General features: G+C 37.8%; 2 protein-coding genes across 15 annotated transcripts in view; one reads left to right on the forward strand and one right to left on the reverse strand.

Moving 5' to 3' along the window:
• MAPK8 (mitogen-activated protein kinase 8) overlaps positions 1-20,726 on the forward strand; it is a 71,475-nt gene extending 50,749 nt beyond the window's left edge. For 4 of the 8 annotated variants that reach the window (XM_085583628.1, XM_085583629.1, XM_021539121.4 and 1 more), the window contains 9 exons: positions 982-1,040; positions 1,165-1,303; positions 5,977-6,142; positions 10,592-10,663; positions 12,497-12,679; positions 13,461-13,585; positions 14,544-14,607; positions 15,322-15,399; positions 15,835-16,779. In XM_085583628.1, the coding sequence (XP_085439754.1) occupies positions 982-1,040; positions 1,165-1,303; positions 5,977-6,142; positions 10,592-10,663; positions 12,497-12,679; positions 13,461-13,585; positions 14,544-14,607; positions 15,322-15,399; positions 15,835-15,980 (1,032 nt within the window). In that variant the 3' untranslated portion in view covers positions 15,981-16,779. Of the gene's footprint in view, positions 1-981; positions 1,041-1,164; positions 1,304-5,976; positions 6,143-10,181; positions 10,254-10,591; positions 10,664-12,496; positions 12,680-13,460; positions 13,586-14,543; positions 14,608-15,321; positions 15,400-15,829 lie in introns of all 8 variants that reach the window. The other 4 variants (XM_085583630.1, XM_085583631.1, XM_021539193.4 and 1 more) reach the window with 3 other exon arrangements.
• Positions 20,727-24,287: 3,561 nt separating this feature from the next.
• ARHGAP22 (Rho GTPase activating protein 22) overlaps positions 24,288-26,267 on the reverse strand; it is a 126,039-nt gene continuing 124,059 nt past the window's right edge. For all 7 annotated transcript variants that reach the window (XM_085583616.1, XM_021539078.4, XM_021539087.4 and 4 more), the window contains one exon: positions 24,288-25,016. In XM_085583616.1, the coding sequence (XP_085439742.1) occupies positions 24,788-25,016 (229 nt within the window). In that variant the 3' untranslated portion in view covers positions 24,288-24,787. The remainder of the gene's footprint in view (positions 25,017-26,267) is intronic.

Raw genomic sequence — 26,267 nt, forward strand, 5'->3', positions numbered from 1 at the left:
AGTACCATGGTTGGTAAGTGCATCCTGCTGCTAGACACGTAGGAGAAAAAAAAATAGTCTGTAATACCTTATTTCCCCCCGGTGAATAAATGGGTTTAGAATCTTACATTGTGACAGCAGTAGCTGTCCAGTATTTATGAAGCTGTGCAGTAGACAAGATCATGGAAATGGGAAGCAAGTAGCTGATAAATTTATTGGAGTTGAACTGCAGAAGGCTGGTGTTGGCCATTTTCTTCCTTCAGAGTCAGATGTGTGCAGTCATCGTTACCTTCTCTTTTAATCCCCCATCAGGAAGATAACATTTCTCCTGGCTGCTAGGGAGGGAGAGTGTCATAGGAAATTTTCTCTGTCTTGTGGCTTTTTGGTAAAATTTTGTCATTTTTCTCCTATGTGTTTATATGTGGATTCTCTGAAGGATGTTCTAGCTAATAGTATAATTTGTATTATGATAAACTACTGCAAGCCTGCCTGATTCTTGATGAGTAGTAGTTTGGCCTCTTTCTGTACATCCCATCCATTCTTAATGTAAAATATCCTAAAGCATCTGTAAGAACCTGTTTTTATGTTTGGATGAAGCTGTTTCTTTGCCTCAGTCAGTGGCAAAGTAGTATCTTTTAGGGAGTCCTTGTCAGGTTTAAATTTTATTATTCATGTACAGAACAAATCTTACCAGGTCTTCAGACTGAAAGTAGGAGGAAGGGCAAGAGTGACTAAGCTCCTTAGGTTTTAAGGTTTGAATATCATCTTGTTAACACACAAGAGTGTTTTTAGATTATGTGATTTGTGGAAGAAAAATACTCCTTTCTAAATCATTTGTATCTGTTTACATCATGTTAGGCCTGGTTGAGCTGCTGAGCATCCTGAACTTCAATGTATATTAGGAGGTTCATATCAGAGTAATAGTAACCAGTTTTGAAATGTTGGCTCTGCAGCTTTGTTATTGCTGTGGTACAATTACCCTTCCTCTCCCCCTCCCTGCAGATAATCGGCCTACTGAATGTGTTCACACCACAAAAATCCCTGGAAGAATTTCAAGATGTGTAAGTCAGATTTGAGCTACAGCTGAGAATTTATTTTTAAAGTATTCATATGAAAAGACAAACAAGAGAGAGAATACAGTAAAATGGCAGTATTATCTGATTATTCTTTTTTTTCCTTCGTAAGCTACATAGTGATGGAGCTCATGGATGCAAATCTTTGCCAAGTGATTCAGATGGAGCTGGACCATGAACGAATGTCCTATCTTCTTTATCAAATGCTGTGTGGTATCAAACATCTTCATTCAGCTGGGATTATTCATAGGGTAAGTGGACTAAACAGTGCAATTTTCATTGCACCTGGTTTTACCTTGAGTATTTAAAAGATAAAAGAAATTAGAATTAGGAACTTGAAGGGTGTTTCTTAGCCTGTCCCATTGGCAGGGAGAAAAAACTGAAAAGAAATCATACCTTTTTCCAGGGTAATTCTGGAATGAGCCTTTTGAATGTTTAAATGATTTGATAATAATCTGCATAGAGCAAACTGAACATTTTTGCAGTGAGTTGCATTACCTCCTCTAATTCTATATCATGTTCTACTTTAGTAGCCATGGCAGGAAAGGATATCTGGAAGCATCTCTGCCTTTATTGTTTTGGTAACCAAACCTGAAATTCCATCTTTGGAAAGAACTGCCTATTTTATTTCTTCTCTTTACTAGCAGAGTAATGAATAACTATCTGAAATGTCCAGATAGGATGATGATGATAAAGACTTGTCATTGGAACTTGGATAACACCTGTGTGTCACAAATCATTCACTCAGATGGTTAACAGGCAAAACTGACTACAGCTTTTCAAATGGCATGTGTTGCAATCTAGTTGAGACTTTGAATTTAACACTGACTGTTCAAGTGAGCATCTTGTATGTAATGGTGTATAGATTAAAAATTGCTTGAGGTTGTCTGGTTATAACTTTTTAAGTATAATCTTGTTGGTTTAGGAAATGGGAAGCTTATATTTTTATAGTACTACGTTTTTCATTGTGACTTTTTTAAAGAGTTTAAGAAGTTTTCATTTTTGAAGCAACAGAAAAGATTTTGTTAACTTTAGTGATGTGGGATGGTCTCAGACCTTACTGCACAGTCTTCCTCATGATGTGCACAGGAAAGCAGATCACAAATGGCAATTCTGTGCACTGTCACAGGATTTGGTTAGGATGCTGTCCAGGTCAGTGGGGTCTCATTGTCACTGGGGTGTTGAGTGGTCTGCAAGCTGGATCTGCAGTCTGACATTCCTGATCAGTGTGCCATCTTTTCCTCAGGGAAAATTATTTGAATAGAAAATACAGCTTGAATGGGCAAATGCTGCTTCCTCTTGCTCAGCTAGTTCTAGTACTCATCAGCTGCTTCATTCCAGTGAGGAGCTCAGGGAATGAAGGTGAAACCTTCCTTCTTTCATGCAATTTCACTGAACTGCTATGTTGGAAGAGATGAGCAAGGGAGGGAGAAGCATTGCCTGCAACCAGGCATTGTACCTGAATTGGTCTGCTTGGTCTACTTGTGGGTGTTTGAGATAGGTCACTTGGGCCTTTTGCATTGTTCTGGGAGTGCTCAGCAAAACTAGGTTGTTCTGCTTACTATTGCGGTGCTATATTGCCTATGACTGAAAATATGCAGCCTGTGGTGTTGTGATGTATGTGCACGTGGGTCTGAAATAATGGTTTGAATCCACTTTCACATTTCCTCTGCAATATTTATGTATGCAAGTTTAATGCTGTGCATTTTCCTAGATCTTTTTTTTGTTTTGGAAAACAGTGTATTGTCTGGACATGCTAGAGTAAGTAAAGTAAGAGTGTCTCTCTGAGGATCTTAGCACAAGCTTAAGGGACCTTCTAAAAGTGTGCTTTGCCTCAGGGTGGTTTGTACTCCTCTGAAGTGGGCATTGATCCTGTAGAACTTGTGGATAAATTTAAACATTTTTACATTTATAGAAAAGTAACTACGTAGGTAGTTGGGCAAGAGTGAAGACAGCTTTGAAGATAGAATTCTTGCCTCTGTAAATATTGGTTAAGTCTTTGAAATGCTTCCTGTCATACAGGCATAAACTATCCTAAAGAGACTAAACACAATTGCTATGTAAATAGCACCATATGTATGCATGAATGCTTTTAAAGGACATGTGCAGATACTTTTGAAGGACATTTCACTTGCATGTCTTCCTGGTAGATTTTCAGCTGACAGCTTCTTCTTAGACTTTGTTAGAAGATTGAGGATATTCTGGCGCAGCCTTACCTCCTGAGTGAATTGTGCCTTTGGCTTCAAGGTGTGAAGTATCTTTTTTTTTTTTTCTCTGTGGAGGAAGCTGAACAAAACCTTGGAGTACAAGGAGGGTGTCCTTCAAAGGGCCACGTGTCACACAGACCGTGTGGCTGCGGCGGTAGCTCTTTGTACCATGCTACCGGGCTCTCAGCACCAGTCCTTAGTGTCCAAAGCTAATTACTTTATTGAAACTTCTTAAACATAGCCTTCAGTACTACTATGGCTGCCCAAAAAGCAAGCTGGCTATGACTTTAATATTCTACTTTAGTGATCTCTAAAGCTTTAAGCTTTTTTTTGGTGTTGGTAGTTTCACATGCTTTTTAACTGGGTTCTTCAGCTTCTAACATAGCTGTGGTAATCTCAGCATCTCAGTAACTTTTTCAAAGCATGTTGAATGACTGAAATCACAAAAATCTGTATTTGTGCCTGACGGCACTGGATACTACTTACCATAGAAATAAGTGGGTTTTTTTTAATAGCAACCTAGAGACACAAGGAGCAAGGCAGAGATCAAACACAATGAGTTTCAGTAAACTTCACCTTGAAGCTGTAGGGGCAAGCTTAGTTTCCACATCAGTGGGTAAAGATTTGACCAAAACTTTGCACTGACTTTAACAGATGTTGGCCAATCAACATTACTGTGTTCCAAACATTTTGCAGAGAAGCAATTTTCAGGCAATATAGAAGTACACATTCATTTATATTTCACAGTCTGAGGATGAGTGATCAGCACTGCGGATTTGTGCCTCACTGACTTTCTGAGGGACGAAGAGTGGCTCATTAGTCTCGCATGGCAGCTCTGAAACATTGAATTCTGCCCGACTTTGAGTACTTAACAAGGGGCCTAATTATGCAAGCCCTTCACAAATCTTCTGTTAGAAAGAGAAAAGCCCCCCAGAAGCCTTAAATTACCCTCCAGAGATGTCCTTGTCTCCTTGTCTGGCTAATAGGGAGACGGTCCTACAAGAATCTGTTTCTTAAGCACTGACATTTTACATTTTCAAAGTTCAGTGAAATATTTTTCTGCTATAGGTTCTGGTTGTATTTATCCATCATAATTAATTTGATCACTCCCAAATGAACTTTTGAGTTTCTGTTTATTTAACAGAAGATACATGTAAGAGATGCAGGTTTTGCATCTCTGCATGAATTTCATTGTAGTATAAGTCAATTCATAATTTTGATCCTAGGCTTCATGACAGCTACATGGTGTTCAGAAATAAGAATGGACAACATTTGGTAAGCAAAGAGAAGATCTCTTAACATTTTGAGTGTTAATCCTGCAGCTTTGGGGAGGATGAGTGTAGTTAATACCCTGAGCATGCATCTGGCATTCTGCAATGAACATCCTGAAAATCAGTGTGTAGAAATAAAGCTGATAATAAAAAGGACTGTAGCAGAATCTGAAACATGGCATATTAAATGGCCAGAAGGCCTTATAGAATTAATAGAATAATAATAGAAGGCCTTATAGTATTAATTTAAATTAATTTGTGGTATTTGAGAATGTTTTAAGCTAAAGTTGTCTGCAGAGTCTTTGTGTGGAAATGTGTGAAATGCAAGACTTTTAACTAGTCATTAAAATTCTGTTGTTCTGGAACTCTTTGTTGTTTCCTTCCTATCTTTAATGCAGTTTTATTAGCCATTATGAGGAGATTGCTGAAAGCCATCTAAGTACAAATGAAAACTACATAAATCTGGCAGAAATCCACTTTTAGGTCTTTATAAGTAGATAGGGCTACTTATTAAATTATTACTACTCAGGTGAGGGAGTCCTCTGTCACCTCTCAGGTTTTTCTCTCATTAATCTCAGTAGAGTGTGGGGAGGAAGTATCTTAGGCTTATTTGTATTGTCCCATGTGCTATGAATGATCTTATGATTGCAAAGTTATTCTGAAGTTACTCTAATATTTACTCTGTGACATTCAGGTGTGTGTAAGATCCTGTTGTGGTGATGAAGGAGAAAGCCACTGTAGTGTTTGTATAAATAAATGTTGCAAAGGTGCTATTGTCAGTAGGGTTCAAGTGTAGAGAATAGTTACCATGTTGCTAACCCAAGTGATCTGAAGCCATGTCAGCATGTTCCGCTTCAATTTAAGGATTGTGTGAATTTTTGGCAGTTTTTCAGTGGTGCCTTTTTGGGTTTGGTTGCCAAACTTAATATAAAACCTAGTCATACATTGGAAACTAATACCATGTGGGAGAAATAAATTGATTCAGAAGAGGTAATGTAACCTTAACTAGCAAATGAACCTTTTACATTCATTATAATTCTAATAATTCTTGTATCAAGATAATTATTGAATCAAGTAATTGTCATGTTACTTGTGTTCTGCATTGTAGTAGTAATTACTGTTCCAGTGAGCAGTTTGTAGACCTTTCCTGAGAGCTAACACTTCTTACTAACCTCAATTTATTTCAGACATTGCTAACATATCTTGTAATGCTGGTTGTATTTTCCTTCTTTAATTGCTATATAAATCTACAAGCACAATAAAGGAATTAATTCTGTAATCTGCTGAATGCACATAAATTAATGCAAGGGGAAAAAAGCTGCAGTTATAGCAATAACCTAGTTGTGTGCATGGGATTTAATGTTAGTAATATTATCTTTTTAAAATGTGAACCACAGGCTACTTTGTGCTTGTCTTAGCAGTCATATATGATGTTTCTTTTTTAAGGATTTAAAGCCCAGTAATATAGTAGTAAAGTCAGACTGCACTTTGAAGATTCTTGACTTTGGACTGGCCAGAACTGCAGGAACTAGTTTTATGATGACGCCTTATGTAGTGACTCGTTACTACAGAGCACCAGAGGTCATCCTAGGGATGGGATACAAAGAAAACGGTCAGCAAATATAGTCTTTCTTTGGCATAGCTTTATTTTTTATGTTTGGCACACCACATTTTACATGTTAATGTTTTTTTCAAACTGTAGAAATTTTATAAATTAGTCTTGTGACCAAAATGCAGATTCTGGATACACCAATTTGTTTATTCAACTCAACCCATTAGAAAATGTTTGCATTTAATAGGAGAAGAAATCGAGGGCCTTGTTTGTTTAAAACTTTAAATAACTTCCTTTTTAGATTACATGACATCCAGGAAGAACTGGAAATATATTTTCTTAATATGTGGTATGTACTTTGATATACCTTCATCTGACTTTATTCCTGGTGAAGATGTAAATGGTAATTCATCAGTAGATAAGTGTGCTAAATTCAATGCTAAATAACTGTATTGGTTATGGCCTTGCAGGAGGTAGGGAGCATAAATCTACTGAGGAACAAGCAAGTTAAGATTACCTACTGTGGCATTGCTTTTTAGTGCAAAAGGCTTAAAGGAGGCTGGTTTTAATAAGTTCTTAATGTTGCTGAAGAAAAACTCAATAATATACTTGAGACAAGCATACAGAGAGTACTGTCAATATGACAGATTCTTGAGGTCCATGACAGATTTTTGAGGTCCATGACAAATTCCAAGGGAATTTTACTTCACATACACTTCCTTCTCACCATACTTGCTCTGTGACCAGTCTGCCTCTCAGTGTCTTCTACAGGAAAATAAAAAAGGTCTGTCATTTGAGGGAAGCACATCATCAAATACATTGCACCTTCAAGGAGACGGCTAGTGGCAGCCATTAAGAGCACCACGTGCGGTGTCGCTGCTGACGCACTGGAGCAGCCTGGTTCTGCTGCCATTGCACTGCTGTGTGTCCCTGTGCTCAGGCAGCTCCCTCAGGCTGGCAGTGCCCACAGCTCACCTGTGGGTTTCAAACTCTGCTGGCCAGGCCTCCAAGGAGGCCTTGAGCTGTCTCCTGGGGATGTGAGGTGTGGTTGGTTCCTCATCTCCTGACACAACTGAGGCTTGCTCTGCCTTTCAGCATTCCTCATAGAGTCTGCAAACCTGCCTGGCAACTGCATACCATTGCAGCAATTGACTTCAGGCTGTGTGAATGGTGCCAGCAATGAGAGAAGCCAGCTCAAAGGAATGAGTAGATCTTTATTGCAAGACTGAGATACTTACTTGTTTAGGTTGTTAGTGTGCATGATAGAGCCTACATTTCTTTAAATGTACTCCATGGTTGACTGTTTTTCCTGTAATCTAGGAATCACAGGCTGAGTACAGCAAGTTAGTTATTTAATTCCTAAAGTTTTCTAGATTTGGAAATTTAATTTTGTCTTTTTTTTTATATTGGCTATTTAAGAGACACTAAAGGAAAGTACCTAAAGTTGTAGTAGCGAGTCATGCAGCTGCCTTACAGAAGGAATTTATAAAGTCGGAAGTTTTCTGACTCAGATCACCCGGTTTAAATTTTTCTCTTAAATAGTAAGTAATTTTGGGTTACAAAAGCGTGAAACATTCTTTCCACTACTGGAGTTAGATTGTATTCTAGAGTATCCTGTCAAGCTTGTGACAATCCTATTCCTTATGGAAGCGTGAGTTGTGTTGTGCATCATAAATAATAATTTACTTTCATTTGAAAAGCTGTCGTGTCTTCCCAAAGCCAAATACATGGTCACTGAAATGAGAGTGGCACTTCTGGAGAATGTAAATGTATGGAGTGAATCCAAAGACAATTGCATTTCCATACATACTGCTCTCATTAAAAGGCAGTTTATGTGAGCTGTTAAGTCTTCTCTGCCAAGGAGTTTGCGGAGCTGCCATGACAGGCAGATGGATATCAAGGATGCACTTAGAGCAAGAACCATGGGCTGTCCAGGGGCCTCACCTGTTAGTATTGATGCCTATTATAGCCCATTACACCCAAAGTTAAACTGTGTGTTTAACTTTTAGTGTGGAGTTAAATCTTGAAAATTGACAGTTTCCTAATGGTTAGGGGTTGTCTGGCAGTTTCCTGCAGTTTGTGCCCTGCTGAACTTGTGGGAGGATTGCAATATATATTTTGGTGATTGAGATAATGTACTGCAGGATGACATTTTTTTGGAGCTGTACTACATAGAGACAAAATCTTCAATTGTTTTAAAACTAGAAAGCCCAAACAAATACATAGAGTTAACTTTCATGTAGGGTTTGTTACCAAAGGATGTTTGGGGGTGTCATATTAAGAAACCAACTAAAGGATACCAGAACTGTTTGTGCACATACTCCTCTTAACAGATTTATGCACTGTTATGTCCATGATTATCAGGAAGGCAACACTGAAAAACAAGGAAAGCCTTAAACACTATGAAACAACTACTGTTAAGTTTCCTACTAGGTAGATAGGGTTTAAACTTCATTTTCACATGGTATTTTTTCTCCTAGAGTTTTAAAAATCAGTAAGTTAACAGGCTTAAGAATAAAATGGATGCTTATGACAGCAATAGATTTTTTTAAAGTATTTTTCGAATCTGTAATGAGATTTTAGTCTTCTGTAAAAGTATTCACAGTAGCATTGGTTCAGCTTGCTACAAAAGTTAGAGACCTGTAGTTAGAGAGATCTTTGATTTAATGAAAGCAGCAAATCAAAACACCACAAAACATCTCAAGTTTGATTTTGTAGGGATACAAGAAGAATGGTAACTTTATCATGTTGGACAAAGCTAATTACAAGAGACTTGGGTAATTTTGGGTTATGATGGTAGGAGGTTGTTTGCAGATAAAGTCAACATTCAGAATATTATTTTAAAAGTCAAATGCAAAACTTGGCTTCTTTGATTCTCTAAGCCAAATAATATGTACTTAATATTTGAAAAAAAAAATTAAAGGAAAAAGAGCTCTAAACTAAGGTGTTGACAATATTTTTTTAAATGAGCAAGGCCCTTAATTTTGACCTATTAATATGCACAACTATGATCTCCTATCCTATTATCTAGATACTATTTTAGAGGAACTTTAATAAATAAAGGAGAAGGAATATTGAAAAATAAGAAGCAATATTGCTTGCTTGGCATTGTTGAGCTCCTTCAGAACATTTACATAAAATTCTTACTATACAATTGTTGTCACTTAAATTCCCCTCTTATCTGCTTAATTGAAATTCCAGTGTCTTATTTGACATAAAAGTATTTATAATAATAAAATTTCATTGTTATGACTTCAAGAAAACTTTTGCATATGGAATTAACAATACTTCTGAAAGTAACTACAAAAGAAATTGGCTTACATATACAAAGTAAACTTGTCCATCTTTATGTCTTCTGAGTGATTTATTTTAAGGTAATGTAGAAAATGCATATTTTTAAAAAATTGCTTTTAAGTTTTTCTTTTGTATAAAATGTTATTTCAGTGTAACTGGAGACATATTTTAAAACAAATTATTTGAACTGAAAATGTAGGAGCATACTAACATTGTCATTAACTGATCCTCTAAAATTCTAAGTGATCTTTTACTGATTCTGTTTGCTTTTTATTTAAAATGAGAGAGAGATGCATGGTAATCTGACTTCTAGGAAATACTTGATGTCAAATTGTAAATCCTGTAATTCTCTTAAAAAGCATGAACTGTTTCAATAGGCAATATTTTTACACGTCAGTTTACGTAATTAATTTTAGAATTATTCCTGCAACTACAGTGGAATTACTTTCAAGGAATCAATCTGTCTGTGGTGGTTGAATCTGTTCCCTTGGCAGAGGTAGCTTTGAAGCCTCCAGCCTTGGAGAAAGTGCTTTACTCTGCTTGATTTGTGTCTCTCTCTCTCTGCTCAAGCTCTTGCTTTAGCACTACATTAAACAAAAGGATGTTTTTCTGCCTTGTATTTGAGACAGTTAAAAGCTAATCCTTACACATGGTGTATGCTAGACTGTTTTCATTGGTTAATGCAAAGACTTGCTCTTCTTCCTGTGCTGTCTCTGCAGTTTATAGGATGCAGTCACGTTATGCTTCTTTTAATTTTAAATGACCGTTTGCTTTGCTTTTCCTTCTTTTTGTGCTACAAACATAGTGGATTTATGGTCTGTGGGGTGCATTATGGGCGAAATGGTTTGCCACAAAATCCTCTTTCCAGGAAGGGACTGTATCCTTGTGCTGCTGCAGCAGGTTGAATTAGTTAGGAAGTGATTAACCTTCTTATTGATGTTGTGTCATGAAGATGCATATTGTACAATTTTTTTTTTATTAAATGAACATGGATTTTTCTTGTGATACACTTAAAAAAAATCATTTCTATTCAGGCTGCACCTAGCAGTAGGACATAGTCTCTGCTGGCCCTGTAGTTAGCATCCATTCACCTTCACTCATTTTCATTGCACATGCTTTTTATAGTCACTTCATGTGTATGTGTGTCTAGATATTTTTATTTATTTTATTTTAATAAGTATCTTTTATGTTAATGTCATTGCATTTTGTTTTCAGTTGACATTTGGTCAGTTGGGTGCATCATGGGAGAAATGATCAAAGGTGGTGTTTTATTTCCTGGTACAGATCGTATCCTTACCCTTGGTCTGGGATGTAGTTGTAAAAGGTCAAAAGATACTGCAGTGATACAATTCCAGATTAAGGTGGTTCTAATTTTAAAAATATTGTTTTTAAACTGCCTTTTCAAATATCAGTTTGCAAGTTCATTATATACCACTTGGGCAAATAGGCTTATTTTTTTTTTTTTCCTTTTTTCCCCTCGTCTTTTCTTTTTCCACTGTAATAGAGTCCTTATCCATTACTTTTGAATGTTGTCACACTAAGACAGACTTCTTTTTGTTTAGATGGTGTTTTCTTGGAATTCACATGCATTGGGTTTTACTTCAGAATTCTTTTTTATATAGTAATTTACTAAACTTTTTTAGTACCTGAGTTAATAGTTACTATTCTTTGCATTTTATAGAGAGCGTTTACCAAAATTCCTAACCATCTTCATTAGTTACACTCTGGAGACTTATTTTTTGTATGCAGAACTGATCCTGCAAGGAGCTTTTAGAAATATCTGGTATTTCTATTGTGTGAATGGTTTGATGGTGTCTATATGGGTTGTCCTGTGAATAGTATTTCAGACAAAGAGTCTGCTCCAAACAGAACTAACACCTCTAGATCTTTGCTAAAATTAGTGAAAATAATTGGACTTTGGTATCCTATTTGTTTTACTATTATTTTCAGACTGTTTTTTTAAGATGGCATCAGAAATGTTTCCTGCTTTGGGTACAGCGTACTGTTTATAAATTGATACAGTACCATTTAGGGGTGAAGATGGGATGGAGATTTTTGAGCCATGGTAAGGAAATCCAGAGCATCCTTACTTTCACACAGCTCTGTCATTGCATGAGCTGCACCATGCTTTGCTTTATGCATCCGGTTTGCTGGCATGGCTTTTCAGTTTAAACTTGGTGCCATACAACAGAAATAGTTCCTTTTGTCAAGGCCTGTATTAAAGCTCAGCAGAGCTTGAGAATCCTTATATAGAGATATGCTGTTAAGTTTTAAGAATATAAGAGAGGGTCTGCTTCAACCCACTGTTGATTTAGATAGCCTGGAATCCAGTCTTTGATGGCAGCCAAAGAGAAAAAGTTGGGGAAAATGTGAATTAGTGTATATAAAATTTTATCTGAGCTCTCCCCCAGTATTTAACTATCTGCAATTAGGAATTCCTGAGCCAAACTTTACTTTTTGTTGTTTCAGTAAAATGCATTAAGTTCTTCTGTCCTGAAATGGTCAATCTCCCCTTTAAAGTGTGTAAACTTCTCAGTTAAGATGTTCCTTATGCATCCTTGAAACCTTGTAACTTCATTCAGGTCCCTGACAGTATTGTCACTGACCTGTGTGGGCCAAGCCTTGGTCCTTTGTGTGCCCACTGGTGCTGAGTGTTGCATGTCCTTGGTGAGAGGTTGCCCAGGTCTGGCCTGAGGTACCAAGATGAGAATGAAGGACAAAGCACCCACTTGGGGTCATTCTCAGGAGTGCCTTGATGATGCTTAATAGCTTGACTGCTGCAATGTGTGTTCAGACCAGTTCTCTCGGACTCAGACCCAAGGACTTAAGTTAAATTTGTTGTGTTTAAATATTCTGTGAGTCTTCTAATATTCTGTTTCTCAGAATTATATCCTTTTCTAGCCAGAAAATGATTTTGAGTGAAATACGTGTTGCCTTGACTACACTACCATAAGTCTTGCTTTGTTTCATCATGTAAGAAAGTAGTCCTAATTCATGATAATGAACTTGATACTTTATTATAATTTCCTGTGTTTTCTCTGTTGGTTATTTCATGTGCTTTTAACATAACTTTCTAGCTGAAAACCAGACACAGTGTTTTTCTTAGCTACATTACCTTAGATATTGATCAATGGAATAAAGTTATAGAGCAGCTAGGAACACCATGCCCCGAATTTATGAAGAAACTACAGCCTACAGTCCGAACTTACGTGGAGAACAGACCTAAATATGCTGGATATAGTTTTGAAAAACTCTTTCCAGATGTCCTTTTCCCAGCTGACTCCGAACACAATAAACTTAAAGGTAAAGTCTTTCTTCTGTGTGTTTTATGTTCTAAAAGTTTTAAAACTGTGATTTTTGAGCAGAAGTGTAGCTTGTTTTTTTTCACTGTAGAATCATGCTGCTGAGGTTCTAAATATTTATATCATGAGAGTGGATGAATGTGCTGACATGTGTTTGCCTCCACTTTCATATCTTCATGAAACAGCTCCTATTCTTGGAGATGTCTTTATAAAAATATGTAAATATCTATATTCTTCTCAATGACAGATGCCAACACAGTTTAGAGAAAAGTGGGGGGAGATTGGAATAGAAGTTGTGTAGGCAGAGCAGGTCTTTGTTTTCTAGGGATGAAAATAAGGAATTTATGTTCATAATACATAGATACTCTGTAGTTATTTCAGTGACTTACTGGTTCTAAAGGCCACCTATTCAGTGGAGTCCCCTCATGGTGTTCTCTGTGGCGAAAAGCATGTAGGTAGGGGCAGTAGGTGCTTGCCTGCTGCTATTCAAGACCAGGCTGCACTGCCACCTGAGCTGTTTCACATAAAGATGTCACAACAAGGGACACTGTATGATGAAAATGGGTAGTGAAACATGTTTGACACCTTTCCCACCTGTGACATCCTCTTCAGGTTTTTTTGCCATCAAATCAACTGCTCTCCTAAACCTCATACTATGTGAGGGTTGCATAGACATTTAATTTGAACTGGATTACTCTGACCCGTCTCTTTAAAGGTTTGAAACACTGTGTTTTGTGTTCTATATATGGCAGCAATCTAAACAGAAAATTTTATTTTTGCAGCAAGTCAAGCAAGAGATTTGTTATCAAAAATGCTGGTTATAGATGCTTCTAAAAGAATCTCTGTGGATGAAGCCCTGCAGCACCCATACATCAATGTTTGGTATGATCCATCAGAAGCAGAAGCTGTAAGTTCTTGTTTTAGGTCTCTGCTTAGGAATCTGCTGGATAAAGTCATCTGACTGTGATGCTTGGTACAGCTGCTTGACAAAAGATTGTTGCATATTTCATTAGAAACTTAACTGAGCCATAATTGTTTTTATTGACATTGATAGATGTGCTTATTAGAAATAGCATCAGGCATGGGCTGAGGTACCTGTGTGTTCTTGTATCTCTGTGTTGGTGTATAGTTGCCTGTCATCTCCTGAACATATAATCATGCATCTGAAATCTTTTCTGTAGGGTTCTAATGTAGCAAGCCTTGCTTGTTTCAGTGTGATTTGATTGCCCTGGATGGGGTTCTGAGGTAGTTATTCTTGGGGAAGCAAAATGCTTTCATTAGTTGCAGGAATTGATACAATTCTTCAACTAAAAATAAGTGTTTCAGCAAAATCTGAATACAAGATCTTGAGCTTTCAGTTATTAAAAGTAATGAACAAAGGAATAATGTAAATTTTTTCCTTGAGAAATTAGTTCCAGGATAATTTCAGTTTATGAGAAAAGTGTTATTTTTTTAAAAAGAAAAGTTTGGTGATGGCCACTAAGAATAGAAAAGGCTACTTGATATAAAGAGAGCAATTATAATTCTGTTGCTCTCTAATAGCTAGATAGAAAATTTAGTAATTAACAGTAAGTAGCTAAAAAGAGCTGCTTGTGCTGGAGATTGCTACACTTAGGAGCTCTTCTACCAGACTGATCAGTTTCTCTGTTAATTATTACTGTAATGTAAACAAATTTGTTAATCGGAAGAACTTTAAAGACTGTGGTAGCATCTAAAAAACAGGCTAAGTCCAAGTATGACCAGATATATAATCCTGTAAATGTTATTTTTAAATCAGGTTCATTGAATGGTTTATTTTATTTTTAGTTTATACTGGTTCTGTATCCCTTTTGATTGCTGTATGATGAGTTAGTTTTGTTTTTCAGCCTCCACCAAAGATACCAGATAAGCAGTTAGATGAGAGGGAGCACACGATAGAAGAGTGGAAAGGTAAGAAAGGCATTTGAAGTATAATAAGCCTTTTGGGAATATGCTGGGCCCCAGGTATTATTGTTATTAAAGTTGTTCTGAACAACGTAATAGTATTTACCTGATCTGCTTAGATGTCAGGGAAACAGACCAGTACTTCACAGCTTCTCAGTTGCTGGGCCACAAACTTTTCCTGCAAAGGAGGTGAACTTGTGAAGTGACCTAAAGACCTGCTCATGTCAGTCACCTTTTGCAATCCATAGGACAGCATTTGTAGGGAGGGTCACTCTTCTGGACAAACTGCTACAATTGAAAAAGATGCAGGAGCCTGAACAATGTAATGCTCAATTCGAAGGAAAAGCCTTCAGGTGTTCCTAGCTCTTCCTTTGAAGATTGCTGATTGAGTTTCCCTTACCAAAGAAGCCATTGATAAAAATTGAGTGGCCCTTAAGACTCAGCTTAGTCTCAGGTCTCCAAGCAGCCTGAATAAAACAGCCCTAGAGCAATGCTAGTGTGTTCTCAAGAGTGCCTGGCCACTGTAACCCCAGCAGAAAAGAATGTACTTTTTTACATCACTTGCCAGTTGTTGTGTAGCCTATGACCCGTTGTTCAAAATTAATTCTGAACAGTAGCAGACATATGAAATTCAAGTGGACATTTTAACGGGACATGTATTATTGATCTAGTCTTTGTGTTGCAAATTCATTTTTTGCCTTCCTTTCTCTGCATTTTCAGAGTTGATATACAAGGAAGTCATGGACCTGGAGGAGAGAACCAAGAACGGGGTTATACGTGGCCAACCAGCCCCTTTAGGTTGGTTACAATAAAAGCACAGTACAAGGCTCCACTGAGTTTTAGGTCAGGAGGGAATAAAGCTCATCAAGACATACAAAAGTAACCTAACTCAAAAATATGGCTCTTAAACGCCTCTTGAACTGAGGCACTGAGACATTGTATATTTGAGTGGAATATTCAGGACAGACATTTTTTATTGATGTGTTCAATCCCCATATCATTGTCCCTATGTAATCGATGTTTCATTGATTTAAATTCCTGACACCTCATCTGTTAAGCCCCACATTAAAGACTTTGGGCTTTATTTATTTTAACAGTGGACTGAGACACATCTCTTCAAACTTGCCAAAACAAGGAAAAGTAACAGCCATTAGGAAGAGACAGACTAATGCAAGTACTGAACTGTGCAACTGTATCTGCAACTGATTTGCTGTTTTGTTTCTCATAGCACAGGTGCAGCAATGATCAATGGCTCTCAACACCCATCTTCATCGTCATCTGTCAACGATGTGTCTTCAATGTCAACAGATCCAACATTGGCCTCTGATACAGACAGCAGTCTAGAAACCTCAGCTGGACCTCTGGGTTGCTGTAGATGACTACTTGGTCTTTTGGGGGGTGGGAGGGGGGGGGTCCTTTTAGTCATTAATAGGGCACTTTTAAAATTTGGTGGTATTTTTGAGTGTTTTTTCAAAAATAATCATGGAATTCATCATAAAGTGCTGTAATTTCAAACTGTAAGTTGTGTTATAAGCAGCCACTTTTTTGCTGTAATTAACTGTAAAATATTAAACCTGGTAATTTTTATTGTGGTTTTAAAATCTGCATATTTGCTTTACTATTATGCTGCTGATCTTTTTTTACTGAATTTGTAAGATTTGTTTTATCAAAGCACATATTAATGTTGTGGTCATTACCATATGATGAATTATTTAAGATTTTATAGGTTTTCAATTTTTTAATTAGAATTTATTCCAGATGTTTTGTTCATGATATCCTTCAAAGTTTTATGCTTGGTCATACATCTGTGTCCAGGTGGAGGGAGAGAGAATTCAGTGGAGCCGGCTGTAGTTTCAGGCATACTACTGTGATGCTGGGTAGTGAACAAAATCCTCTTTTATTTTGGCCACTTGCCTATAATACTTCAGCAAAAGCAACAATTAGTGAGGGTATTTTTTAGAGAAACTGAAAAAAAACCTTTGCAAAGTAACATTATCTGCATGGGTTTATGAACTTAAGAAAGCAAAGCATATCTTCAAAGCTGCAGAAATATCCAGCCTAGCAGAGTAATATGATGTTTTCTGCAGAGTTGTGGCATGCCAAATCTTGTGATCACCATAAAACATGAGGATACTTCATGAATAATACATTTCAATGCCAATAAACTGTTTACTTCTAGCTTGTAGCCTGTTTTTGTACACAAGAAATGAAGTGTATCCAGGATGTTTAGACTGACAAGAGGGAAAACAAATATGCTGTAGCTATACTTTCATGTGAGATGTGATTCTTGGGAGTTGTGATTCTTACTAGTTTTGTCTACTAAGGCAAGTACTTTTTGAGTGCTTTTTTTGGGTCAAAGAGGGAATGACATGAATGCAGTGGGGGCAAAACTTCAGCTACTCTTTCTCCACCAAAAGTAACTGATTGCTAAAAACCATGAAGTGGTAGGAGAACCTCAGGATTTCTGTAGCTAATGCATTAATTGAGCAATATATGCCATCCAAAGGGGGGAGAAGTAGTTCTGTGTAAATTAATATTTATCTCTTTCATTTCACCATGAGGTCAGTGTAGCAGAAGTCTTAGCAGTGGTTCATTTTAAGTCATAAATATTCAATAAAGCTCCAGGTTTCAATACACTTTTTAAACAAATGATATATTGAGATATATAGAACAGTTAATAAATAGTCATGTAAGATGGTGCTGCTCCTCACAGAAGTATTTTAACTGTTTACATTTTATATTTACAGAATGATTTATGTATAACTGACTTAAGTTTATGTATGAGTTAAACAATCATTCAGAATTTATTTCTTTGGAAAATGCAGATTTTTACATAGCTAGGCTGTATAATTGATTGCCTTGTGTAGATGCATATTTTGTGTAGTGAATTAGAATGTGAAGAGGAATTCAAATTAGTGAAGCTCACAAAAATGGGCATAAAAGATACAGAAGTCTTGCCAGGCACTGAACGTAAGCAAATAATGTAACTGCCTGCAGAGGTCATCCAGGAGTGACTGGTGGTCTTCAGTGTGGTTCCTTCTGCTTGTTGGGTTAAAAAAGCATCTTTTTGAAGCTTTAACTGCAAGAGGAATATTTGTCTTTGCAGTGAGTTTCAGAAAAATAGAAGTGATAGTTATGCCAATGTCCAACATGTCTTTTTTAAAAACATGAAGGGTTGCAAGGAATGGTAATGTCTCAAAGATAACAAAATTGATAAACTGCACAGTTTTTTTCCTGGCCTGGCTAGACTGCTGGTAAGTGCTGTGTGCGTGTAATTTTGCTTTCCTCGCTTAGATCTAATATTTCAGTATTGCCTTCCTGTTGTTGTTAAGGCAATTATTTTTGCAGGATCCTGCCAAATTGTATATTACCTCAGAACAGGCAGGACAAGTTTGGATTCATCTAGTAGAAAAATGTAGAATGTAGAAAATGTTGAACAGAGACCAATGGAACAGTCTGTTTTGTAATTTTTTTATCAAAGTTTAAGCTGTGAATTAAGCCAAAATTTTTGGTCAAACAACAGTACTCCGTTGTTATATAGGGTCAAGTGATAGTGTGGTCAGCACAGTGTAATGAAGTTAAGAATGACAAAAGTACTTCTGATGCCTCTCAGTGCTGTTAAAAACAAATTGGTAATATAGTTCCTATATAAATTTATTTAGACCCCACTGGGTTACAGTGATGATTGAAATATTTTGAAACTTATTTTTTGCTATCACTTTTCAGTGTCCAAAATATATAGTAACTGACCTGAGCTCATAAATGCTAAGAAGAATTGAGATTTTCTTCTTTCAAGACAATGTTAGTGAATGTGTGGAACTGCCCACTGCAGCCTGTTGCAGTGTCTGAGCAAGCTGTGCTCAAAAGGATTGTTTCAGTAGGCTCAGACCTTTGTCTGTGCAAACCAAGAGTTCACTTTTGGCACCGTCTTCACAGGAGTATTGCTTTTTCTTTTTCTTAGTTTCTTGCATTTTAGCAAATTAAAGTGATGGCAAATTTCAAAGACAAAATCATATTCGGTAATCAAATTATCACAACAGCATCCTAGTCTTCACTTTTTATTTGTTGAAATATAAACTTTTTTCAGACAGGTGTACACTGCCATAGATAGCAAACAAACGGGTAAGTGGAATTCAGCTGTCTTTGTCTATTTTTGGCTTATATGCTATCCAATACACTGTACAATTTTAAAGGATTGTTAAGTTTTATTTTAAACTTTGATTTGGAATCTTAAGACAGCAGGCGTCACTGAAGTGTATGCAACTTTTTAAGGCCATTCCAATCCACTGGGAGTTGATATGGATTGAATTACCATGAGCTGTCTGATCTCTTACCTCAGGTGAGGTTCAAAGTTGGGCAGTAATAGCGAGATTGATTTCTGCCTTCTCTGGGCAAAGCTGTGGCATGCAGCAGGAGTAAAGCAGCTCTCCTGTAGAAGTAGGTTGTTCAAGAACTTGAAATAGAGATGGAGTGGAATTAGTACCCTTAGAGTGTACTGGGACGCTTTGCTGGGAAGCTTTTGGTTGGTGCAGGACAGTGGGTCAGAGCTGATGTGTCGGTGTGTGTGAGCAGCTGTGCTGCCCGAGCACAACTCCCTCAGCTGAGCAGATGTGGCACTTTGGGCTTTTAGCTCTGAAGAACTTTTACTATGTGAGATGCAGCAGCATCTTTCTGGGCAGGAATTCCAGCTCAACACAGCATCCATACCAGTGGTGTGGTGTGGGAGTGTCCTGTGTCCCTGGCATGAACTGTTCCAGTAGGGCTCTGCTGTCCAGGCTTGGTGGGGCCAGCACTGAGTTCCTGGGCTAAGGCTCTGGGATAGATGGATGGATGGAGCATTCAGCTCAGCAGTGCATGAAGGAAAATGTCAAAAACCTAAGGAGGATGGTCCTACCCAGCCAATAATCTGAAGTATATGACAGTAAAGGTTTCTTGATAAAGATAATGGGCAAAAGGGGAGAAGAAGGTTAACTTATACTTGGTCTTACTTTACAAGTTGATAAAGGGAGTGAATTACAATTTCTAGATCTGTTTTTATTTGCTTTTGGCAAGAGCTTGCCCATACCGTTACGTTTTCCTGTCAGTGGTTTGGAGCAGTTGAAGGAGAGCCTGTCTGCATTTTTCAGCAGAATTAGAAAGAGATTTTTATTGAAGCAGTGTGATAAGACTTTACTGCCTACCCAAATTTTCAATTAATTTACTCTTAGTTAAGGGCACTGGATTAAAGTAGTATTTTATGTGGTCTCTCTCACTCCCTTCTCTTTGTATGTCTGTGTTACAGAACTGTGTTATGAATCAGATCACATTGTGTTTCTATTTTAGCAGTTCAAAACTTAAGCTAGGTTTTCTTGAACTACCTCACACAAACTTTCTACGTTTCTTAAGTAAGCAAAGCTAACCCTTGCTATTGGAGCTACACTGAATGTGAAGAGAAAATACACCTTCTTTAGAAAAACAAACCTACTGGCCAATGTTGAGACAATATCAATATGTTTCTTATCTATTTCACGTAAGATGTTCATGTGTAATATATATATAGCCTGTGTACAGTAATGTACATCTAGATTATTGTGTTAGCTGTAAATTGGTGATTTTATTATTGTAGTCTGGTTTTGTAGGGTAAAAATAGCTTACTAGCAATGTCAGCTCATCCTTTACATTTTACAAAAGGAATAATTCTTGGTAAGCTTTGCATACAGATGAATTACTTTTGTAGGCCCAATATCTAGTCTATTTTTGAGAGTTCTTGAACTTTTATTACTAAAGTTGAGAAAAAAAATCCCACCCCAATTATTGTGATCATTCCTTTTGCCCTTCTTGCAGTATATTCTTAATTTTATTATGTCCCAAGAAATACGAAGGGGAAGATACACCATTAAAAATACTGGGGAAAGCTAATTTTTTTTTCTTCCCCACATTTGATACCTTTTCCTGCTTTTCCTTTATTCCTTCCAAATAAGCTGTTGGTGGGCATTACTGAGAACATTGTGGGGTTTTTTTAACTCATTCATGCCATAGGTCATTACATGTGCACCACTGGAATGTATACATTGTTATCTAGTATGTCAGTTGGTTATAATGATATTTTAAATAAAAAAGAAAAAAAAAAGTTTTACCACCATGCATTTAATGTTTCTTCATTGCCAGGCTGCTATGGGTTTCGTATGAATAATAGGGCTGCACTTGGAATCTTTCTAGTGAGTCCTTCCTGAGAATTCATCTCTTCTTTAATGGTAGTGTCCTGTCTTGTGTGCGAGCTCACTTGTGGGCAGAGTGACATGTTTTTTCCATTTCTCCATTCACATAGTCTTTGGATGTGCCACAGACTGTTAACAGCATTCATGGTCTTTGTGACCAGTGGAATCCATTCTTGCTTCCCGCTCCAGCCCCCTTAATTCCTGAGAATGCAGCTGCTGAGAGCTCCTGCTGCCGAAAGAGGTAAGCCTTGGGCTGCCTAGTGTAAGGGAGACTCTCTTAACACTGCATCCTGGAGAAGCCTGAGGGATCTGCCTTCTGGAGAGCTGACCTGGATGCCTGGACCACCAGCTGAACTGGCACTTCTCCCACAGGTAAATGCCAACATAAGTCACTTCCAGCAGGGTTTCAGTGCTTCCTTATCGACTGCAGCTGCCCTTGAGCTGAGTTGGTGGTGCCTTTGTGCCCAGTTTCAAGTGAAAGGGACTTAACCACAGTGCAGGCAGCTTTGTTTATCTGGACCACCAATTTGTGGGATGCTCTCCTAGGAATATTGTGGGACTCAGAAATGCTCTTCTTTAGTTGCATGTCAGCATAAAGTGCAGTAAGTTTCCAGTGATAATTTTATTACAGAGCAAGGCCAAGAGAGTTGTAGTTCTGCCCAGGATTTGTCTGGTGGCTCATGACAGAAACACTCCATAATGTTGCTGGTTTCAGTGGAACTCTCTTGTGAATATAAATGAGTCATTAAGCTATTAATTAATTGTCCTTTTTGCATTAGAAATGCCACAAGCTGTTGAAGTTTTCTTCCTTATTCTTCAGTGTTGCTGTTTTGCTTTTTTTTAAAGCATATGCTTGTCTTGGGTTTTTTTTTTTCCTCACTGAAAAATTTTTTACTTTTTTTTTTTTTTTTGCCTGCATAATACTGTAAGGGATATTCCAGGCTGAGAAGATGGGACAGGTGAAGTTGTGGTAAAAATTTATCTATTCCAGGAACCTGCTGTCACATTTAATTAATAATAACCAAACCTGCATCTGGTAAACACTTGCTAAGAAAGCTGACATTTAAATCAATGACTGTAACAAGTGAAGGGTCTGCAAAATAAGGAGTAGTCTCCCTTGCTTGCTGTGGGGACATGCATTGGCGGAAAAAATGTATGGAAACAGGAGTTAAAGCTAGCATAGCATGTATCATCTTCCATAAAGGCATAGTGTTCTTTGAAGCTGTGTACAAGTGGATCTAATTTCTTGCATAATTGCCCATATCGGGAATTTAACATAGTCCTGTTACTGCAGTTGAGGTTAACGTCCCACTGTGGTGCATTTTAATGTGAACTGGGTCCTTTACAGCTTCTTGCCAGGTTTATTTACTGCAGTGGCTCATCTTCAAAAGCAGCTGAAATTTATTCCTCATGAACATAGATGTTGCTGGAGTACAACAGCCAGTCTGGAACTGGTTTGTTTCACTCCTCATTTTGTGTGGATAGAGTTTCTTTGTATATTAAAAAAAAAAATGTTTTGGATGCCACATTATATAGATCTCATGATCCTATCCTGGAGCTGCAAGTTTGGGACAGATGGGTTTGTTAACAGTTACCTAAGGTTAAATCCCTAAGAATTGAGCCCTTCTGACTGGGAGACTGAACACCAGATACACCAGACAAGCAGTGAACAGGACTGCTGGTTAACTCAATCTTGAGTTTGTAGTGTGAACTAAAGGGAGCAGTCTGCACTCAATACATACAGGAGATAATGCAATATTAACTACTGAAAGGGAGGTGTGGACTGTCAGGATGGATACAGTGAAAGGCTTCTATGTTTTGGGTAGAAATAAAAGAAGGCATTAAAATACCCTGCCTGCTACTAGTACTTGGATTGAATGTTGCACTCTATCAGTCCTGGTGTTCCACTTACAACCATTAGACCACTCTCCAATATTAAGGTTTATTTTGTGATGACTGACCTCATACCTCCACCTACCTGCCACACTACCTGCTCTTCCAGCTCAGTCACTGTACTGCTTCTCTCTCACATTATGCATCTGATGATGCTGCTTTAAATGGCCATCTTATTCCTTAAAGAATCACTTGTGACCACTGATAATGAATTCAAGGCAGAAGTGGGAAAAAAAGATGGGGATGATGCTCACGCCTGCAGGTGGCAGGCAGCTGCTGCTGAACATGCAGGTACCTGCCACATGCCAGCACAGTAAGGAATCCAGGGCAGCTGGAGAGCCTGGGAAGTAGGAAAAAAGTCTTGAAAAAACTGAATTAACTGATCCATGTGAGTCACTGTATCACATTACTTGATGTTTCTTAACCAGGAAAGATTAGGTTAAAATTCTGGCTTTTTCTCACTTTAAATGGTTTACAATTTTTACATTTCCATAGGAAGGAAAAGTGTTACAGTGCAGTAGAAACAAATTATTTCTTAGATGTCTTAAATATTGAAATACCTGGTTATCTGTGAGATTATGAGAAGAAAGTATATCTTTCAGTATTGACTATCTCCTGGTGTGTAAAAAAAACATTCTAAGGTTACTTCCAGACAGTAAGTCATAGTCTTCTCTCTAGAAAGAAAGGAGATTCAGAGCACTTTTTCAAAATAATTAAAATAAAACAATCTTCTTCGTTGCAGTCTATACTTTCCCTTTAGCCAGTTCATGTTGTTGTGGCACTTTTTGTTAAAATTCTTTCTCCTTAGAGAAAGCTTCCTCAAGGGTGTCAAAGAGTGAACGGTGCTGGGCTCGCAGGTGAAATTCAAGCTGAATCTGGTGAAACAGTTTTCTGTGTGCAGGCTCTGCATGGCTCAGGGTGTTACAAATGCTATGCAGAACTTCTTGAAAAACATGGAAAGGAAAGTCAGCCCTGGTAGCAAATTACCAGAACTTACAGCTTCATTCTAATGCTTTTTTCTTAGCAGAATTAAGGAACTTGGGATGATGGGTTGTTTGCAGTATTCTTCCTGTCCCCTCATTTCCCTGTAAGAACTAACAACAAAAATATCAGCTGGTGTCATGAGAAATGTTACAAGGGAGGTAAGTGTACATTGTCCAGGAAAGGTTAAAGATAGATCCTCACCCTCCTCCCTTTACCCACCCTGACAACCCCCACCCCAATTGCACTCTTACCATAAGTTTTGGGGTTAATGTTTGGATGTCTTTTCATGATAAGAATCTTCCGTCTTCTGCCTTAATACATATATCAGCTCGGGAGATATTTTTTTTTTCTTGCAGCTAATACTGCTCTATTTTTGGCTCAGAAAATGTTCAGATACCTAAGGCAAAATGTGCATATTTAAAGTTCCACAGAGTTTGTGTAGCCAATCTGATTATTAATCACAGTTTAATTTAAAGTTGCATTTTTGTGAAACACTGAAACCATTGGGTGGGTAAAGGGCAATTTTAGTGAATTGTCAAGATTTTGATATCTTCAGCATGTTTGCAGACCTTGTTTTCACAATATCATCATAAAATAATACCACTCTAGGAATGAGATATTTGAACAAACTTTATGGAGGGAGTGGGGCAAAAACCACCTCATTAAATCCATCTGGCAAATGTCCTGGCTGTGATGACGGGCTTGAACTGCCATCTTCCCAAGCACAAGTGTAGGAATCCCTCAGCTCCAGGCTCAGCTCTCTGTTGGTTCTGGGTATCCCCCCACCTTGCAGGACTTTCCACTGTCCTTGAGCCAGCAAAAGGATGGTGCAGCTGAGTCCAAAGATGGCAGCAGGACACTCTGGAGGAAAGTATGTTCTGTGGATACAGAGGGGCCCCACTCTTTCTTGGCAATCTGACACTAAATTTTCAAGCTTTATGGTCAGCAGTCTTTCCCAGCTGGCCCAAATACTATATAGCACATGTAAAGACAACAGGGCAAGTGTCACTGAGAGCACAATCACTATAGAATTACTCATGATACATGAGTATACCAGAACAAAATATGCATTTTCACTCATTTTGTCAGGAATGGGATTTTCTATACTTGTTCTACTTGGATACATTAGCACTTTGATTCCCAACAGTTAAACATCCTAATGTTGAAAAAAACTCTTCCATTTCCTTCTGCAGGAGGTAATTTCTCTTCTCAGCATCTTCACGAGCGCGTTCAGAATTCCTCAGCTTTATCTCCAGCATCCTGTATTTTTTTCGTTCTTGGTCCAGTTCTTCTTCTAACCTAACCACTTGGTTCCTCAGGTCTGCACTTGTTTCTTCAATTCTTAAAATCAACAGAGAGGAAAAAAAAAAAGGTTTTTTAAAGTGGCTGAATAAATACAGCTGATATCTATAAAAACTCTAAAGAGGACTAATTTAAATTTAACATATTCTAAGAGGAAGTTTTAAAGGAGAGAACTAAATGCCATTTCATTACTGTTGAATTTAGGGCAGAGCTTCTTTTATTTGCATCTTGAAAAAAATACTGCAGTCTTAGAAAACAATACTTACTTTCCAGCACCAAGCTGCCTGGCTAAGTAGATTAATTAACTCCTCACTTAGGTAGAATTCAAGTATATAATTCCAAAATAATCTTTTAACCTCTTCTCATCCTGATACTGTGTTTCCCTATATGGTTATCCAGTACAGAGGAACATCCTTAGGGATCAGACAGGAATGACATCACAGTCCTTCCTCACCATCCATTTGATGGTATTTTCTGTAAGGTTTATCACTGACATTGGGGTGGGGTGTGAGATTTAATGAAACCCAGTCTTTCATATGAGGAAGAATCAGAACAGTTCCTAAATGCATCTGGGCACAAAGCTCTGTGGCAAAATTCAGAGCTTTCACTCACGAGGTCAAAGAACAAAGTTCATGGTTCTGTGATTTCAAAGAAACACAGAAGGCACTGCACTTGCTGTTCTCCCCCTTGTGTTTCCCAAACACAAGACCAAGTAGTGGCATTAATACTGAGTAAGGAATATTTTGAGATCAGAGTTACTGATTACTACAATGTGTATTTTAAAAATAGACTTTTACAATGAAAGATGCCCTCCTTTAAAAAAAATAAATACAACCTTTAAAAATAATTTCCAGCACAAAACCACCCCCACCTCTTCTTAATCAGTCCCAATATTCAACTTTGAAGCTGGGGTGTGGCATCCCAGTGGCACTGTGAACAAGTTATTTTTAGTCAGGGTAACCAGGGTAACTGCCTCATAACAAAACAAAAATGAAGAAAAATAGGGCCTTGGGCAGTCCCAGAAAGGTCTGAATTCCACTTCATGACCAAAGGACAATTCATCACCTTAAACTTTTCCTTTCTGTTCCATTACATACAGCTAAAGATGGCAGTTTGATTATTGTCACAGTTTTCCCCATGAATCAAAGTCACAGGGGCCCTGACCTGTGCCAAGTCCAGCAAAAAGCCTCTGTGGATGAAGGCAGACCTTTATCTCCAGCCAGTGTCAGCTGGAATATGACACTTCTGAAACTGGGATGCTTCCCCACACACGTGTAACAGCTCTGAGCT

Source organism: Lonchura striata, chromosome 6, assembly GCF_050655825.1.
Source record: "Lonchura striata isolate lonStrDom1 chromosome 6, ASM5065582v1, whole genome shotgun sequence".
NCBI lineage: Eukaryota > Metazoa > Chordata > Aves > Passeriformes > Estrildidae > Lonchura > Lonchura striata.